The 17,940-nt window shown below is 40.3% G+C and overlaps 1 protein-coding gene across 1 annotated transcript; it reads left to right on the forward strand.

Moving 5' to 3' along the window:
- The first annotated feature begins 1,583 nt into the window (after positions 1–1,583).
- Positions 1,584–17,611, forward strand: RPN1 (ribophorin I). The gene is made up of 10 exons (XM_054977228.1): positions 1,584–1,927; positions 4,804–4,868; positions 5,604–5,910; positions 8,785–8,994; positions 10,642–10,834; positions 13,233–13,332; positions 13,528–13,666; positions 13,907–14,026; positions 15,236–15,481; positions 16,720–17,611. Exons 1-10 carry the CDS (start codon positions 1,694–1,696, stop codon positions 16,900–16,902), a joined length of 1,797 nt encoding a protein of 598 aa, XP_054833203.1. The 5' UTR covers positions 1,584–1,693; the 3' UTR covers positions 16,903–17,611.
- The last annotated feature ends 329 nt before the right edge of the window (positions 17,612–17,940 follow it).

Genomic DNA, 17,940 nt, shown 5'->3' on the forward strand with positions numbered 1-17,940 from the left:
GGGGACCCTATCTGGAAGGAAAGGCAGCATAGAAATGTTTAAAATAAAAATAAATAAAATAAATTGGAGACAGGGCCTTCTCAGCAGTGGCACTCTGGTTGCATAATACTCTTTCCAGAGACATTAGTAGGTTGACACTCTTTTTGGCAGTAGGTAAAGATAATTTTTTTCTCCTCCGTTTTAATAGATTATATATATTTCTACTATTATCATTCTTTTTAAATTGGTTTAGTTTTTTATGTTTTGACGCTTTGCTCTTTTGGTCAGCTATCTTTAGAGCTTAAACTGAAAGGCAAGATATTCTCAAATAAATAATGAAGTGTATAACAATGTATAAAGAACCAACATAGTATATTGTTTAGTGAATCAGGCTAGGATTTTGGAGATCCAGGTTTGGATTTCCAATGTGTCATGGAAACTCTTTGGGCAACCTTTGTCTTAGGATTCCCAGCTCCAAGTTGGGAAATTTCAGGAGATTTTGGGGGTGGAGCCTAGAGAAAGCAGGATTTGGGGAGGGGAAAAACCTCAGTAAGGTATAATTCCATACAGTCTACGCTCCAAAGCAGCCATTTTCTCCGGGGGAACTGATCTCTGTGGCCTGGAGATCAGTTGTAATTCTGGGAGATATCCAGCTACCACCTGGAGGCTGATAACCCTATTTTGGCTAGCTACTTCTCTCAGCCTATCCCGTCACAGAATTGTTATGAGGATGAAATGGAGGCGAGAACAATGTAAGCCACTTTAAGGTCCTATTGGGGAGAAAGGTGGGGTATAAATGAAGAAAGTAAATAATGAATACTTCTATCTTTCTGGGAATAGGGTGGAATGCCTTTCCTCTAAACTCTTACCAGCCGTAAAGAATTAGAAGCAAGGTTCAAATCAATAGCACCTTAAAGACCAACGAAAGTTTCCAGGGTATAATCTTTGGAGAGTCAAGTTCTTTTTGTCAGATGCAACTACGACGTTAACCATGCCGTCTAGTGCCAATAATCTCTGACTCTCAAAGGCTCATAACCTGGAAATCTAGTTGGTCTTTAAGGTGCTACTGGACCCGAATCTTGCTTTTCTATATAAACTGAATTCCTATTGAAACGGCAGAGCAGGAGAATCAAGCAACAATTTCTTTTTGTAACTGAAATAATTAATTGGTCCACCAGACATATTACAACGTTATTTTAAAGATGATTTAAACGGGTTTCCTTGGAAATTTGCACTGAGTTCAAAACGTTCACAAACTAGTTCTCTCGATACTTTTCTGGCACCTCCCCGTTTGAAAACCGCATTTCAGGATTTTCGAAGGCTGTACACGAGAGGGAGAAATAGGCTCTGTTTTTTCCGTGTCCTACAGTTTTTCTGCCACTGCCTAAAGTTTTGCCTTCGTTGGTTTGCGCATCTGAGTTGCTGGCAATGCTGCAGCCTGACACATTTCATCATTCGGTTTGACTTTTGTTTTGTACCTGGCAACTGCGGCGCTGCCTTGATCACGTGAGGCAAGCGGGCAGGCAGATGGAGGAGGGTCCTCGAGTAACTTGCGCTGCCATCTTGAGCGCTGGTTGCTTGCTGGGTGTCGCCATCTTGTCTTTCCCTCAGCCTGGGGGGCGCCATCTTGTGCCCTCCCGATGAATGAGCGGCGCCGCAAAGGAGCGAGTCCATCCGGTTGGGTCCGCTGCTCCGTCTCTCAGCGTGGCCTGTCATGGCGTCCTGCCTCGGCAGCCTGTTCCTCTTTCTCTGTTTGGGGCGCGCCTTGGCGGCCTCCGAGTTGCTCAATGAAGAGGTGAAGCGGACGATAGATCTCAGCACGCACCTAGCGAAAGTGACGGCAGAGCTGAGCTTGGCCAACGCCGCTGGGAGCTCCGGGGCCGCCTCCTCCTTCCTTCTGGCTTTGGACCCCGGTCTGGAGAGCCGCTTGGCATACCTGGGAGTTCAGGTGAGCCGTTTAGGGAGTCATAGTCTCTCCCTCGATTCTCTTACTTGTCAAGCCCCCACCCCGTGACTTCCTCAAGTCCTGACCCCCCTCTCTGCATAAAGATGCTGCAGAGATCAGTTCTGGCGCGGCCTATCGCTACTTCGAATGCACATTATCGCACCATCAGTTGTTCAGCGCTTCTCGACCGTGGTGACACTTTCCCCGTTTTCTCAAGTGTGGCATTCTCCGATGGTTTAAAGTCATGCCGCGCTAAATAGCCTGACAGCCTTTAAAGTAAGGTGGCGGTGATGATGGTGGAGCCTGATCCCTTCAGTTTTATACCCAGTGGATGGGTTGCTAAAATGCAATCTGTGTATGGAGAAACATATATTCAGTTATTTAGGTATTTACATCCTGCTTTGCTATGGCGCTTTAAAGAGGCTTACAGCATTGTTCTCTGCTTTTCCATGCTGTCCTAGCAATCCTGTGAGGTAGGTAAGGCTGAGAGGGCGCCACAAGATGAGCTTCCATGGCAGAGTGAGAATTTGAACCTGCATCTCCCAGATCCTAGTTCGACATTCTAAGCACTATATTATGCTGGTATATGAGAGAGAGAGAGATGAAGAAGCTGCCCTTCTATGTTGGGTAGTATGCTAAAGATATAAGCTCTTAACATAATTAAATTTTGTTGATTTTGTGGATGTGTGTTCCCTGGAACTAAGTAAAGGGTTCTTATCTAGGAATGCAGTGTAAGGAAAATAGCATTTATTAGGGAATGGGGAGAGGACATCAGCTGTTGAGTTATATGTAAACTGATCTTGGAGTTTGCCAACGTATCGAAGTAATGTATAAAGTTATGAGGTTTTTTATCATGTTTCTTCAGTTCTCTTCCTCCTGGCTATTGATTGTCTTTCTTCTGAATTGCTGTTGTAGTAATGGCCTGGCAAATACTGACACGTAAGCATAAGCGCTTCAGTCAGAGTGTAACCAGTAATAACTTGGATGGAGGGAGGCGTGGATCTCGAGGCATGTCTGTAAAAAATTTATACTCATGATAGTTTACAAGGTCTGTGGTTAGCGGCATGCACACACAGGCTGCAGGCAAGAGAATTTTTCAGTAGCTTCTCAGCATTTAGCACTATCTTTGTTTCTTGGCTGGCTAGGATAGTTGGAAATGTAGGAGATGTAGGTTTTTAAAAAAGGTAAATGGGATCTTGTGATGTTTAAAAGATTCTGAAAAAGACATTTTCAATAGTTTCTGTTATTGTGATTGCAAGCTAATAAAAAGAGTAGTGGAAACTGCTTCCTGAACATTGAATGTCTATAAACATGTATTGAAATGTTTGAAAGAAAGCCGTCTTAACTCTTCGGGGATGGATAGTTTTCAAAAGCAGATTGCTTTTAGGGACTGTCCAGCAAGCTTGGCTCTGTGCAGAGACTTGACAATTTGCCTATTCATTGCTAAAATAATACACTGCTGGGCTAGTGTTTAATGCTGTATATGGACTCTGAGATTCCTGCTTTGAGACCTATCTCAGTACCAGTTCATGCATTGCAAAGTCTTTGTAGCTCCCACCCCCACATGGCTGCTGTGCTTCGGGAGTTCCATGCTCAGAACTTAATTCTCATATCTATTCATAGAATCATAGAAACATAGCTGGAAGGGACCTCAAATGTCATCTAGTCCAAACCCCTGCACAATGCAGGAAATTGTTAGCTACCTCCCCAGTGACCCCTGCTCAACAGTCAGAGGAAGGCAAAAAATCTTTAGGATCCCCAGCCAATCTGGCCTGGAGGAAAATTCTTTTCTGACCCCCAAGCCATGCCTGATTTGGAATAGGAAAGTGGGCTTAAGCCTTCCCCCACTCATTGTTTCCCAACCTGAAACAGCCCCAGGGAGCCACTGTTTGCCCTCATGAGAAAACTTAGTGTAATCATGTAAGTGTAACCAAATGTAAGTTTCACCAGTGGGGCGAATATTAGCTTGCTGGAGTTTTTTCAGGTTGGTAAAATGGTGTGGCAATCAGGAAGGTTTTTTCTCTCTCATTTCAGCAAAGCAAGACCAAAATTATACCTTCCCCCACTATTGAGTTCCCTCTGGCCTTGTATGCCTGGGAATTAAAACTTCTGAACAGAGAATTAATTTACAGAGCACTCCTGATCGCAAGTCTTTATGGCACCCACATGGGGAATACAGGAACTTTGTAATGTGTGAATTTGTTCTGAAACGCAATTTAGGAATCCTTGGGTGAATCATTACATGAGCTGCAACTGCAAAATAATTTGAATCTACCTAGAATTATGGTAAGGCCGCGATAATACTTAATGCATTAAAAGTGCAACAGAAAGATACTGATGATCGTTTTTAAGCGTAAAGTTAAGTAGTCCCATATTGAAATCATATAAATGGCATTTTTCATTGGTTCTATGTAAAGTCCAGTTCTAAGGTTTTCTATTCCATAGTCTCATCTTTAATTTTTTATTCCTTTCTAAAGAACCTTGGGGCATCATGTACATCCTCTTTTCTTTTGACCTGCTTGGCATAAAATGGAAACTCCTAGCATTTCCTGTTGCATTATTTTTTCTCTGTAAGCTGTGGCGGCTCAAGGTATTGTGAGAAAAACAGAAATCAGGAATGGGCTCTTCTGTTTTCAATGAAAGGGGACCAAAATTATACTTCCCACCTTCCACCATTCTTTTTGTCAGCTGGTGGCTATTTTTCCAAGGAGCTCTTTCCAAAAATATCCATTGTGTAGCCTCTAGAATTTCCAATTCCTTGCTTTCTGCTAATAGGGAATATGAATCATCCTGCGTTTCTTCTGATTAATTCAGTGTTTTTACTGTGGGAATTATAAATGGTAGCATTGACTAGACTTTAATGTTGTCTTTTGGAATAGGTGAAAGGTGAAGAAGAGGAGGAGAATACTTTGGAGGTGAAGGAGACAAAGGTTAAGAGTAAAAAGTGAGTTTTATCCGAGAACATAATATATGAAATGGCTGGTTTTTTTTTTAAATCACATAAATGGCCATCATTCAACAAAGAGCTGTGGCCAGTCTAACTCTCTGAAGAGTGAACCTGTACAATAACCATGTTTGCCGGTTTGTGTTCATACAGTGTACATCTAAGTGTATACCTTAAAACAGTTCAAAATGACTTTAAAATGATAATAGTAAGAAATGGATGCTAGGAAGTGATCAGAAATGTGTTACTTGACAACATTAAAGGCACCAGAAAGTTGATGTTTCAGATATCAATTTCATGATAGCTGTACATTGTGATTCTTTGATTTTTTTTCCATTAAAAAGGATATGCAAGTTGGCAATTGTGGTGTATATCTGGAATTGTCAGTTGGATGTGAAAAGTAATTGCTACTGAATATTTATGTGTTCGTATTTGAATATTTTTCAGGACTTAAAAGTACAAATACGTGTGCCTTGATTTTTAGAGGATGATAGTGGTGGGCACAGTTACTACTGGTTAAAATCCTAGCCCAGATGGTCTGAGTAAGGAATATAGAATGGGAAGGCAGTTTTGAGAGCATCTGTAGCCGTGCACTTTTGGACTTGGAGTGCAGTTTGGGAAGGAGGGAGAAGATATTTTCTTTAATGAGTGTTTCCTTGTGAACTTGTGTCTGTACCTGTAGGTGATGCAGGGCCTGCAAAGCCTAACTGACTTTTCTGCTTTTTTCCTTTTCAGTGGAAAATTCTTCACTGTAAAATTGCCATCTCCTCTATCTCCGGGAGCAAAAATTCGCTTATCTGTTGAAACAGTTTTTACTCATGTCCTTCAGCCATATCCCACACACATCACCCAGGCAGAGAAGCAGTTTGTAATTTTTGAGGGTAATCACTATTTTTATTCTCCATATCCAACCAAGACTCAGACTACTCGTGTGAAACTGGCTTCAAGGAATGTGGAAAATTATACCAAACTAGGCAATCCCAGTCGGTCAGAAGACATGATTGAATATGGACCCTTCAAAGATATACCACCATATAGTGAGGTAAACTTACTGCAAGTTAATATTCATAAATCAGAACTGTAGAAAACACTCTTGAGAAATGTACAGGTTTTTCCTTTAGTATCTAATCCTCTAAACACTGTTCATTCCCCAGATTGGCAGGTTGAGATCTGTCTATCTGTGTGCTACGTAAGTGTTCATGTTACTAAAAAAGCACATATAGAATAAAGTCACTCTGTGACTGTGATTATTATTTATTACTTTTGTAGTGCCAGCAGCATGTTAGGCATGTAAAGCCAGCAGCTTTACAAAGCACAAGTTATATGATCCTTTGGTGAGAGGGTTTATAGATAGACAATAGTGTGTCAGGAAAAGGCTAGTGAAGAATGGAGTGGTTTGGGTGCTGTATTTGTTCCCTTTCCAATTTGCCGAAGTTCTACTCTGTGAAGTAAAAATGTTTCAGTTCTAAAAGAATTCAGACTTTGTTTTCACAAGGCTGTGTATATTCCAGTCTTAGAGGTCCACTGTGCAAGTGCAGAATCTGCAGAAACAATATTTTAATTTGAAAAATGTTTCACTGTCATGCTACATAGAAAAGCATTTGTCTGTTTCATTTGTCTGTCATGCCTCAGAGTTTAAATAAGTCTGTAAGCAAGTTTTCCAGCTCTGTGTACTCTCTTTTCCATAGCCAGTATTCACAAATCCAAACCACAACCCAGCCTTTATATTTCTTATGGAAGCATTGTGGTAATTGTCAAATTTTGTATGTGTGTTGGACATGATTTAAAAAGCTGAAGGAGCAGGAAGGTTGTGTTATGCCTGCCAGTTTCTAGATTGGTTCAGTTTGTGTATGATATTGGCTCAAAAGAAGCCAGTGTTATTCAGTTGGAAAGGGAGTTGGCATCGAGGGACAGATTTGCATCCTGCGTGATCCCTATTCCAGTCAGGCTCTGCCCTCTTCTGGTGGTTTGTGCATGTGAAACTGGGAAAACTGTCCCTACCTTCAAGGTTTGTTAGGCAACATAGTAATAACCACACTCCCATAATAGAATGCAGCTGGCTCTTAGTCTATGTTTTACATAAGTGTGGACTTTATTGTCCCCCATGCAGTTTCTTGCTATGAACTTTGGAGGTGTACTGTCTCTGAATGTGGAAGCTCTATTTAACTGTAATGTCCGAATTTAGAAGCTACATATTTTTGATTTCCAGGTGCTGGGTACAAATAGGAGAGGGATGTTACAATTTCCCCTGCTTGTGGGCCTTTTTCACCATTTCTGGAGACAAAAGACTATGAACTAGGATTCAGCAGACAGTTATATTCAACTATAGCTTTAAAGAGTCCTGTAGAGACAATTGCATATCCACTACATGATTTCCTTACTAATTAAAGGGGGGGGGGAAGTGTGAGCTTCATACTAATCATTATTTATATAGAATCCTCTAGGTAACTAGTCATCTGGCCACTTCACAAAATACAATAAAATATGAATGTTGCAAGTGCTTACATAATATAATACAATGTAGTTAAAACACAATTTTAAAAATTAAAGAAAATTGGGAAATGAAATATCTGAGGAGCAGAAAATTTATTAAGTCTATTTTTTAAATTTTATTTTATTTTTATTTTAAAATATTTGTGTGCCACCGTTCTACCCAAATTGGGACCCCCAAGGTGGTGAATATTAAAACATTAAAAAATTAAAACACCATGTCAAAACAATTCAATTTAAAACATTTAAAATAGTTTTAAAATGATTCAACAAATACAACACGAAGAACAGGGAGGAGGGCCAGTAACAGTTATTGGGGGTATGTCAAATAAAACAAAAAGAAATCTTCACTCACTGGTAAAAGATAGCACTAGAGGGGGACAGATTAATCATTATTTATTTAGAATCTTCTTGATAACTAATAATCTAGTCATATACAACAAATAGCTAGAAACTAGCTGTACTCTGATAGACCATGTAGCAAAGGCTTGATTTCTTGACAGTTTAAGACACTGTGAGGGCCCTGAACAGCAGTTGGGATTTGAAAGGTATCATAGTAATGCATGTTCATCACAGTCTTCTAAGCTGCATTGTTCAAGATTTTTATATCTGGTTGTAGCTGAATGCATTCCCTGGTGTTGTCAAAATCTTTGTGTTTGTGCAGAGTCACCATAAAAGAATGGGATTTGTGTACCAGTCGGTAGCTGGATTCTTGAGTAGTTATTCTTGATCTTTTGCTTTTCTTTCCTTCCAAGTTCACAACTTTTAAATAAGCACAATCTCTCAGGAAGCTGAAGAATCACTTGGTGCTCTTTTGATCATTCACACAGTGTATGACATTCCATAGGGAAATATCTCTCAGCAGTGCCCTATCTCACCACTTAAAATAGGATCTTTAAATTAGAGTGTCTCTGGGTTTCATTAAGGGAAAAGCTACTCCTGTAATTGTTTTAAATTCTCAAAGATGAAGCATCCCACATAGATATCTGTAAATTTTGGCCTACGGCATGGGTTGTCTTATGTTGAGCTGGAACAGGAGAAACAAGTAACCAGTGATTTGTGTGTGGGACACAAAAAAATCTGTTTTTTACTCAAAACAGAGTACTGCTGAAAAAGATACAGAGCACTCTGTCCTCCTCATTTAAGATTATAAGAATGAGAGGAAGTGACATCTTGTGGTCATGGTGTAGAGCGCATTTGTGAGTGCTGACCTCTGAGAAATAGTAAAAGTGTGAATTGACTTTTTTGCGCCTCCTAAACAGAGTTTCAGCAGATTAAACCTTAGAAGTGACCTGTCAAAAACACACAGAATTCTAATGTGCCTGTTGCTGATAGACCATACTGTAAATGAAAGATTTGTTTTACAGATAGGTAGGGGAAGAATTTTTAAGTGTTCAGTGTTTTCATTATATTTTTCTCTGTTTAGGATACCCTTAAAGTACACTATGAAAACAACAGCCCATTCCTGACTATCACAAGTATGACACGTGTCATTGAAGTTTCACACTGGGGTAATATTGCTGTAGAAGAAACTATTGATTTAAAGCATACAGGAGCTGTGCTCAAAGGGCCTTTCTCCAGATATGACTACCAAAGGCAGCCAGACAGTGGAATATCTTCTGTGAAATCTTTTAAGGTTTGTTGTTGCATTTGTTTCATATTTCTCATGTCCTCCTTGAGTCCTTTTATTGCTGCTGTTCAGCAGAAGGCACCTCGTTCTCTCTTCCTTTCCTCCTGCAGAATGTGAGAGGGAGGAGCCAATTGGGCTGAACAGCTTGATGCAAAAAGCCCATTCTCTCCCTCTTCCTTCTGAAGAATGTGATCAAACCCCTGAACTCTTTGATCTCCAGTTTAACTTTTTCCATAGTGTGAGGTTTTTCCTGTGGAAGCCCCCATGGAGGCTGGCAACAGGGCTTCCAGATGGCTTCCTTCGGTTTTTCTTGTCCCAATCTTGCAGTATCCACCCTGCCATCACTGGCTGGCTTTTTTAAAGCCAGTAATTGACATATCAATATATGATTATACCAGTACATCAATTGGTGATTTTTAAATGGAAAAAATAAGGCCCTTTGTGAGTGGGGACTGCTATGGGGGGTGGGGGGTGCAGTATTTTGTGGGTAGGACTAGGAAGACAGACTTTCCTGCATGCTTAACAGCTAGTTTGACTTTGCTGTGATCTTTCTCTAAACATTGTAGTAAAACAGTTGTAGGAAAGGTAGCAGAAAAGACAAGGAAGACTATGGAGCAGAAAGCACTATGATGTTGTGGGAAAGCAGGAAAAACTGCTTCCCAGTAGCATCTAAGCCAGGCCAAATAACATGTGTGATCTTCTGTTTGTAAACTTACATCATGATCCTAAGTGCACTTAAGTGTAAATAAATGGTCTGGCTGTCATACAGGGGCTCTAGGAGACACTTCTGTCCTTCAAATTTGTCCTCAGAATCAACCATGAAGCCTTTGGCACAATTCCTTAAGCCCCCTTCCTAATAAAATGAGCCCGAGTATTTGTAACTGGAATGAATGCATATTCTTCCCCTCTTTAGCTCATCCTTCCTCCACTCCCCTTGTTGACTATTATTTATTTGTATTTGTTTATTAACTTCATTTATACCCCACCTTTCTCCTCAGAGGGGACCCAAAGCAAGTTACATCTTCTTTCCTCCTTTTTATCCCCGCAACAACCCTGAGAAATAGGTTAGACTAAGAATATGTGGCTGGCTAAAACGTATTTCATATTTTAGATTGTAAACTCCTTGAGGCCAAGACTCTTTAAATTGTTGTGTGCATTGATTGTATCATATGGGCAACGGTAATACATCACACTGAGTTCAAGTGTGCTTAGAATTGACAAACAAGGGAGAGAGGCCATAGATCTGGTGGTTAACCAAGACATGTCTTGGAGAATATTTGTGAAAGTATGACATCGTTACTGAGGCCTAATAATACACACCTAAGAATTATGATGGTGTCTATTAGCCATTTTGTGATTAGTCTTGTCCTTTTGTAGTCTTTAAAAATGTTTTAGAAGGTCTTGAAGATGTAGTCATGTATGCATTTTGGGGGCAGAGGGCTGGACAAGATGGCTTAGAGATCTTTCCAATTTCAAACCTGCGACTTGCGCTACAATATTAACATAAGCTTATTCCTTTGGTTGCTGCTGTAAGTAGATAGATATACCTTTTCATAGTGTAATTTTGTAAATACTGGTTTGGGGAGGGATCAGTTTGCTATTATCCCATCTTTGTGAAAACATATAGAATGCCTATTTTTGTTGCTTTTGTAGACTATTCTTCCTGCTGCAGCTCAAGACGTATATTACAGAGATGAAATTGGCAACATATCTACCAGTCATCTTCTTGTCCTGGATGATTCAGTGGAGATGGAGATTCGTCCTCGTTTCCCTCTGTTTGGGGGTTGGAAGACCCACTACATCATTGGTTATAACCTGCCTAGCTATGAATACCTTTTTAATCTTGGTAGGTTTTCCTTGGCAAGGTAGTGACATCTCAAGGTATTGGGAACATAGTATTATTTAAAGGTAATGTGATCAGCCAGGTTCAGTGGGTGCACGTCTGTGCTGACATTTGATATGTTTTCATGATTACCTGTATACATTCCAAGCCTTGTGATTGTAAGGATTATTGAAACCTTGCAGACTGGGCCTGAAAGGTGTCTGTATTTTGCATGGTCATCATACCCTTCTTTGAAGCATTTGTACAAACGTGTTCCTTCTAGCTCTGTAACTCACTTCCAGTTTCTTGTTGTCCTCTGGCACCATATCATCCATTTCAAATACCCCTTAATTATGAAGGCTCAACCAGATTGAGTTATTTCTGCTTGGGTACAGAATTTAGTTTCATTCTGAATGTTGTCTGCTGCTGATGTTGATGGTTTAGCCATCAGTCTGCATAGCCTTTTGCAGAGTATAAGAAGATGGGTCCCTGCCATGAGAAGATTACACTCTAAAATTTGACAGGTGGGAATTAACAGGAGAAAATGTGCACTTGTTCATTTTAGGCTTAATTTCAGTTTAGGCTTAATTTGAGTAGGAAAAGTGGGTTGTATCAAAGGGTTATTGGAAAAAGTATGTTTTGAAGAGAGATTTGGAAGAAATAAAAGAAATAATATCACATGTTCTTGGAAGCAGCAAGGAAAAGGGTAAGAGATGTTTGAGGGAGCAGGAAACTGTTGGACAGCTGAGGATAGTGGAGTTGAAGGAATGAAGATCCTGGACTTGAATGTATTTGAGATAGGAGAAGAGAGGGAAGCAAAACCATGGATGTCTTTGAAGGTAAAAATGAGGAGAGGCATTTCATGGTGTGAATGGGAAGAGTAGCAAGTGTTTTTGCTAAGAGGTGTGGGGATCAAAGTGTGTCAGTGGGGAACCAAAGAGAAGATTGCAGAAGTCAAGGTCATAGATGATAAGAGTTTTCTCTGGGACTATGTGAGAGGGAGCTTCATTTTTTTATGCTGTAAAAGGAAGAGTGATGCAAGTTGGCTACAGACTGAATATGAGGCACAAAGAAAGAAAAGGGTCAAAATTAATCTTACGACTTCATGTATGTTCTGTAAGGTGCATGGTGATGCTGTCAGTGGATGTGCCATTTGTATGAGGAAAACTGTTGCAGGAGGAGGATCAGAGGTTCAGTTTTGGATATATTGAATTTGAGATGGTGGTAAAACTTCCAAGTGGAAATATCAGACAGGCAGTTGGACATGTAGGATTAGGTGGAAAAAGAAAGCCCAGGGTAGAACTTATGAAGCTGCTTTATATGGTAGCAGACCATTGGTCTGCCAGGGTCTGCATTGTCTACTCTGATTGACAGCAGCTCTCCAGTGTCTCAGGGTTTTTCACATCACCTACTATGTAATCTGTTTAACTGGAGATTGAACCTGGGATCTTTGTGTGAAGTAGAAGATCTACCACTGGGTCATGACGTGCACCCCCCTCCCCACACACACACCAAGGACTTTGGGTTGAGCTGAGTTTCAACAGCATATCAGCAGTAGTAAAAGCCATAGGATTTGGTGAGAACACTCATGTACAGTGTGTGTAGAGAGGACACAAGAGGGCCAAGGACAGGCTCTTGTGGGATCCCCATGCAGAGAGAGAGAGGGGGCAGGGAAATAACTTCTCCTTTAATTTATTGAATTTTATTTTAAATGTATTATGCTGCTTTTCTACCCAAATAGGGTCCCCAAGATGGCAAACAGGAGAACATTAAAACATTTGAACATTAAAACAGCATTTAAAGTTATATATAAATTAATTCAATAAAAACATATAAACACACAACTACACAATAACAAAACCAGGGAGGAGGGCCAGTAATATTTATTTGGAGTATACCAAACGAAACAAAAAAGTCTTCACCTTCTGGTGGAAGGCAATGATAGAGGGAGACAGACAAATCTCCCTCTAGTGGGAGTTTCAGCACCACAGCTGAGAAGGCTTTCTCAAGTTGCCACCCATCTAGCCTCAGATGGCGGTGGCACCTGAAGCAGGGCCTCTGAAGATGACTGGAGTGGACAGGTAGGTTCATGTGGGAGAAGGCAATCCTTAAGGAATGCTGGCTGCAAGCTGTATAGGGCTTTAAAGGTCATCAACACCTTAAACTGAGCCCAGAATCAAATTTGGAGCCAGTGTAGATGAAAGAAGACTGGCGCAATATGATCACTGTAATCTATTGCCGTCAACACTCCGGCCACAGCATTCTTTTCTGTAGCAATTTGCCTTCATCAGAACCAGTTCCAGAGGAGCTTAGTGTTTTTTGTGAATGTCTGTAGAATGGCATTCTTACCCAATATGCTTTCCGTTGTTGGCATGATCAGATATAGAAAAATTCATGGACACCTGCTGTCTTTGTTTCTTAGGTGATCAGTATGCTCTGAAGATGAGATTTGTTGACCATGTGTTTGATGAGCAAGTTACAGACTCACTGACTGTAAAGATAATTCTTCCAGAAGGTGCCAAGTAAGTTATCAGTATGGTTGTGAGTGTTGTATTTGTCTCTTAAAATCTCTTTTTCTCAGTCATATAGCATAATTATGTGGTATGAGCAAGCAACATCTCTGTGCTGCGGTATGCTGTTTTATGTGTATGTGTGTGTGAGAATATGTTTAGGTTTTTTCCTTGGGATGGCTTTCATGTATCTGTCTCTGCCTGCAGGAATATCCATGTGGATAGTCCGTATGAAATCAGCCAGGCTCCTGATGAGCTTCATTATACCTACTTGGACACATTTGGCCGCCCAGTCATTGTAGCACACAAGACTAACCTAGTAGAGCAGCACATCCAGGATATTGTGGTAAATACAATCCTTTTGTTTGTCTAGTTTTACAGTTTTAGAAGCTCTGGCTTTTGCTGGCTAAAGGACTTTTAATTTGTTACAACTTGACATGGCTGATTTCCTTACTATTGCTTGTATTCTGAACTGGTTCTGTTACTGCTAACTCTTTTTTTTTGTTTTTACAATTTTATACTAGGTAAAATGGCCTAGGTAATAAGAGGTTGCCCTCTGACTGACTTTTGGTCCTATTTTTTGTAGGTGCACTACAACTTTAACAAGGTCCTGATGTTGCAGGAACCTCTGTTGGTAGTTGGAGCCTTCTACATCCTATTCTTCACCGTGATTCTCTATGTGAGGCTTGACTTCTCCATCACTAAGGTACCACAGTACAAGCTTGAAAGAGAGAGTGAGAGAGTTGATGGGCTGGGGAGGAGAATGTGATCCTCAGGATGCCTTCTGCTTATATAATGGCTGTGATACCGGCAGAAGAGCATTAATGGCCTCTTGGAGGAAGCACCTGGCACTATGAGTACTTGATTGTTCCAGGCTAGATTTTCAGCCAGTGCTACAGGCTGTAGTCCGGCCTAGGGATAAGTCCTGGGTGCCTCCAGTCTGCTGCTGAAATGAAATGGAGCTGGATCAAACCAGAAGCTTTTAAATCAAGCTCCACTCAAAAGCACGACAGTGATTGTTCATTCTCCAGTGGAGTTTAAGCCAGTGGAACAGTGTTAAGTCACATTTCTGTTCTGTTAGTATTTCACAGTATCCAGTTCATTTTCTGTGATCTTGGCACTGAATAGCCTTATGTTGATAGTATCAGAGTGCTACATGTTAAGAGTTTTTAGGTAGTACTGCCAACTTTTAGTAAGAGCTAGCCCCCAAGTATATCTTGTCAATTTTCTGCTCCGTTGTTTGCCATTAACTATTTATCAGCTGAATTTATTTGTTACTTCATTTATACCCCTCTTTTCTCCTCAGGGGTCTCAAAGTGGCTTACAACATTCTCCCCTTCTTCATTTTAAATTGTGTATTTACTGATACGTGTATTTACTGATATAATATGTAGTCTTTATATGTAATGTTCTGAGGATTAATAATAATTCCTTTCTACAGATAAATCTATTTGAAATACTTTTACAAATTGTTTGAGTGAAGAAACGTCTGCCCTTGCTTTTGCAGAGGCTTACTCGGATGCACCTGAAGCCTTTTTGTCTTTAATTATTAGTGACTAAGATGGCTGCCTTCGTGTAAGTGCTTTCAGCCTAGTTCATCCTGTCTGGCTAAGTGGTTTATCTTGAATTGCGAGCCTGGCTAATATTGTTTCTGGCAACTCATTTGGTAAAAGTTGTACACTTTGCAGTATCCTGCTGTACCAGTTAGCTAGTTGTAGTAAGTAAGAGACTGAGCTGCTATTTCTCAGTTTCAGACATTTACTGCTTTGTAGAGATAATACTGATCAACCTTATAACGATGTTTTAAGGGTTGCAGAGATTGCCTGTGGAGTTATGTAATCCTTTGAAATGTACTGCATACGTTCTAAGTATTAATAACATCAATTTTGCTCTCTTGGTAAACCTTTGCTTTCAGGATCCAGCGGCAGAAGCTAGGATGAAAGTTGCCTGCATTACAGAGCAAGTTCTTACCTTAGTGAACAAGAGACTAGGTTTGTACCGCCATTTTGATGAATCTGTGAATAAGTACAAGCAGTCACGGGATATATCCACCCTGAACAGTGGCAAAAAATCTCTGGAGACTGAACACAAGGCCTTAACCGGTGAAATAGCTTCATTGCAGTCCAAGCTGAAGACGGAAGGCTCGGACTTGTGTGATAAAGTAAGTATCTGTTGTCTATCTTAGCTGTTGCTCCTGTTAGTCTTGGAAGTTGCTCTTTTCACTCCTGCCAAACACATTCAGGGTACAGTTAAATTTTAATATATTTCGTTCTGTATAGTGTTCTCCTTCTGTGTCCACTGTTTTTTTAAAAAAACTTTCTTGGGAGGCTTCTGTCCTTCCTGATGGTTGAGAGACCCAAGTATTGGTCTGTAACTCTTGGGAAGTCCAGAAGAAAATCTCATTGTTATTAAATAAAAGTTTTGCCAGCTGTAAAGTATTGAAACCAGAGCTGGTGGCCATCCCAGCCAACTAGGAAGCATTGGCTAGGATCCACCGACTCATTCACCTAGACCCTTTTACTTAGTGAGAGGATCCAAGTGGCAGAAGATTTGGCCTAAACTTTGTGCTGTTCATAGTGTGACATAGGTAACATGTCATATCCTGTTCCTAACTCTCAAACTTTTTGGCTACCACTATCCAGCATGCTTACTGCTTTGAAATGAAGTATCTTATGCACGCTGCTGCCTGCCATTTGCGAACAGAGCTTGTTAGGTATCCTGTTCTCTGATTTTACCCACCATGAAATTCTGCCACAGGCTTTATCTACATTACTTCTCTCTGTGCCACTGGGCAGACTGAATCCACTATGTGTTGTGAGAAACATCAGCCCTAGTATGCAAGTGAATTTTCCTGGAAATGTGATGGATGCAGCTATCTGTCCCAATCTATAGAAAGAGGAAATGTCCTAAACATTGTACACTCACCAGTTTTACCTGCACGTTCAGGCATTACTTGCTACTGGAAGACCGTAAGTTCTGTTCACTCAGCTGCTGTTAACAAAGGAAAATTACAAGCCAAGGTGATATTTTTTAAAAAGGTGGTAGCAACCTAGTGCTGGCTCTAATCTTGAAATTGTAAAGACCCTGATAACCATAGATCTGTTGAGAATCCCATGTTTAGTGTTGTTAACTAGTACTGTAATGAATGTGGGTAGCTTGTAATGTTATTTCAGCCTATTTTGTGGGTGTAGTCTCTAGGTTTGCCATTGTACAGTTCCACACATCTGCTATTGACCAGCGGGAGATCCCTGAAGAAGCTTGTTAGTTTTAAGGAGTGGCTTCTAGCATGCACTGTAAATCTTACTGCTTCGGTGCTCTAAAACTTTATAACATTTCTTATATATAAGGTTTGCGTTTTGTATAGTCCTCTGATAATGTTTTATTGTAAATCTCTTCAAGGTCAGTGAAATTCAGAAACTTGACAGCCAAGTTAAGGAGCTGGTTCTGAAATCTTCTGTGGAGGCTGAGCGGCTGGTAGTTGGCAAACTTAAGAAGGATACATACATAGAGAATGAGAAGCTGCATTCCAATAAGCGGCAGGAGCTGATCACCAAAATCGACAACATCCTTGATGCACTATAACTTAGAAGTTAAAAGCTTAAAAAAATGAGGAAAGAGCTAAAGGCTGTTGAATAGGCATACTGAGCCAGTCCAAGATGGGGAATTGGCAGGGGGTGGGGGAAGTCACTGGGCTATAAAATTGGGGCAAAGGATAATATTTTGGAAATGTCTTTCTTTAAAATTTGGAGCAAATATTTTAGGGCCTGTTTGTGATGTGTATTACCTGGGAGATGTGTAGCATAATGTGCCTTGTATTTACTGTAACCATGGTCCTTCTGTAAAGGGCAAACTGTTAGTAACATGACTTCACAGTCTGTCTGTTGATGTGGCGAAAGGACCCTTAGTTATCAGTTGGCAAGTGTACATACAGGTCTTCTATGTCGGCACTGAAAGTTTCAACTAGAGAGGATAAATACAACTGGTCTATTCAGAGGTTTGGTGGGAAAGTTTTCTTCCAGTCCTGCATCACTGAATTTACACTTTTATATTTTGGAGATGGACTGTAGACAAGGAACTTGAACAAAGGAATTTTTTACAGTATTGTCACACAAGTTGAGATTCTTGCACCTTTGAAATTACAGCATCAGGTAGAGTCCAGTGCAGGTGAAGGGTATGGGTATGATTAATTTGCTTATAAGCCAGTGCTTTTCCTCAGATGGATTTTCCTTTTTTTTTAAAAAAAAAAACGACTTGTAGAAAAGACCAAACTGAAATAAAGTTTTTGGCTGTTTGCTTGTGTTTAATTTCTAAACTGCATTTCCTAAGAATTTGGTCTTCCAAATGGAGCTGTAAATTAGGTTGGCAACGTTTTTTCTTTCCCTTGTACTGCTAACTGTTTAAACAATACTATTCACTGATCTCTTCGAACTTTTAGACTAATTACCACAAATATAATGGTGATATGAAGCTGGCTGTAGGAATAAATCAAAATGTTCTAAGGAAGCAAGGGATAGTTCTCTGTGCTCTAAATCATTTAACAGCATCTAGCTATAAAGCATTCTATAAAAGCCATATAAGAACATAAGAAGGGCCCTGCTAGATCGGTCCTATGGTCAATCT

The sequence above is a fragment of the Eublepharis macularius genome, chromosome 4, assembly GCF_028583425.1.
Source record: "Eublepharis macularius isolate TG4126 chromosome 4, MPM_Emac_v1.0, whole genome shotgun sequence".
Lineage (NCBI taxonomy): Eukaryota > Metazoa > Chordata > Lepidosauria > Squamata > Eublepharidae > Eublepharis > Eublepharis macularius.

What these genes read in the sequence shown, in the direction of transcription:
- RPN1 (XM_054977228.1), top strand. Translation starts at nt 1,694, where the DNA reads ATGGCGTCCTGCCTCGGCAGCCTGTTCCTCTTTCTCTGTTTGGGGCGC. An exon ending in CTTCTGTGAAATCTTTTAAG is followed by an intron (nt 8,995 to 10,641) that starts GTTTGTTGTTGC and finishes TTGCTTTTGTAG; the next exon opens with ACTATTCTTCCTGCTGCAGC. An exon ending in ATTCTTCCAGAAGGTGCCAA is followed by an intron (nt 13,333 to 13,527) that starts GTAAGTTATCAG and finishes CTCTGCCTGCAG; the next exon opens with GAATATCCATGTGGATAGTC.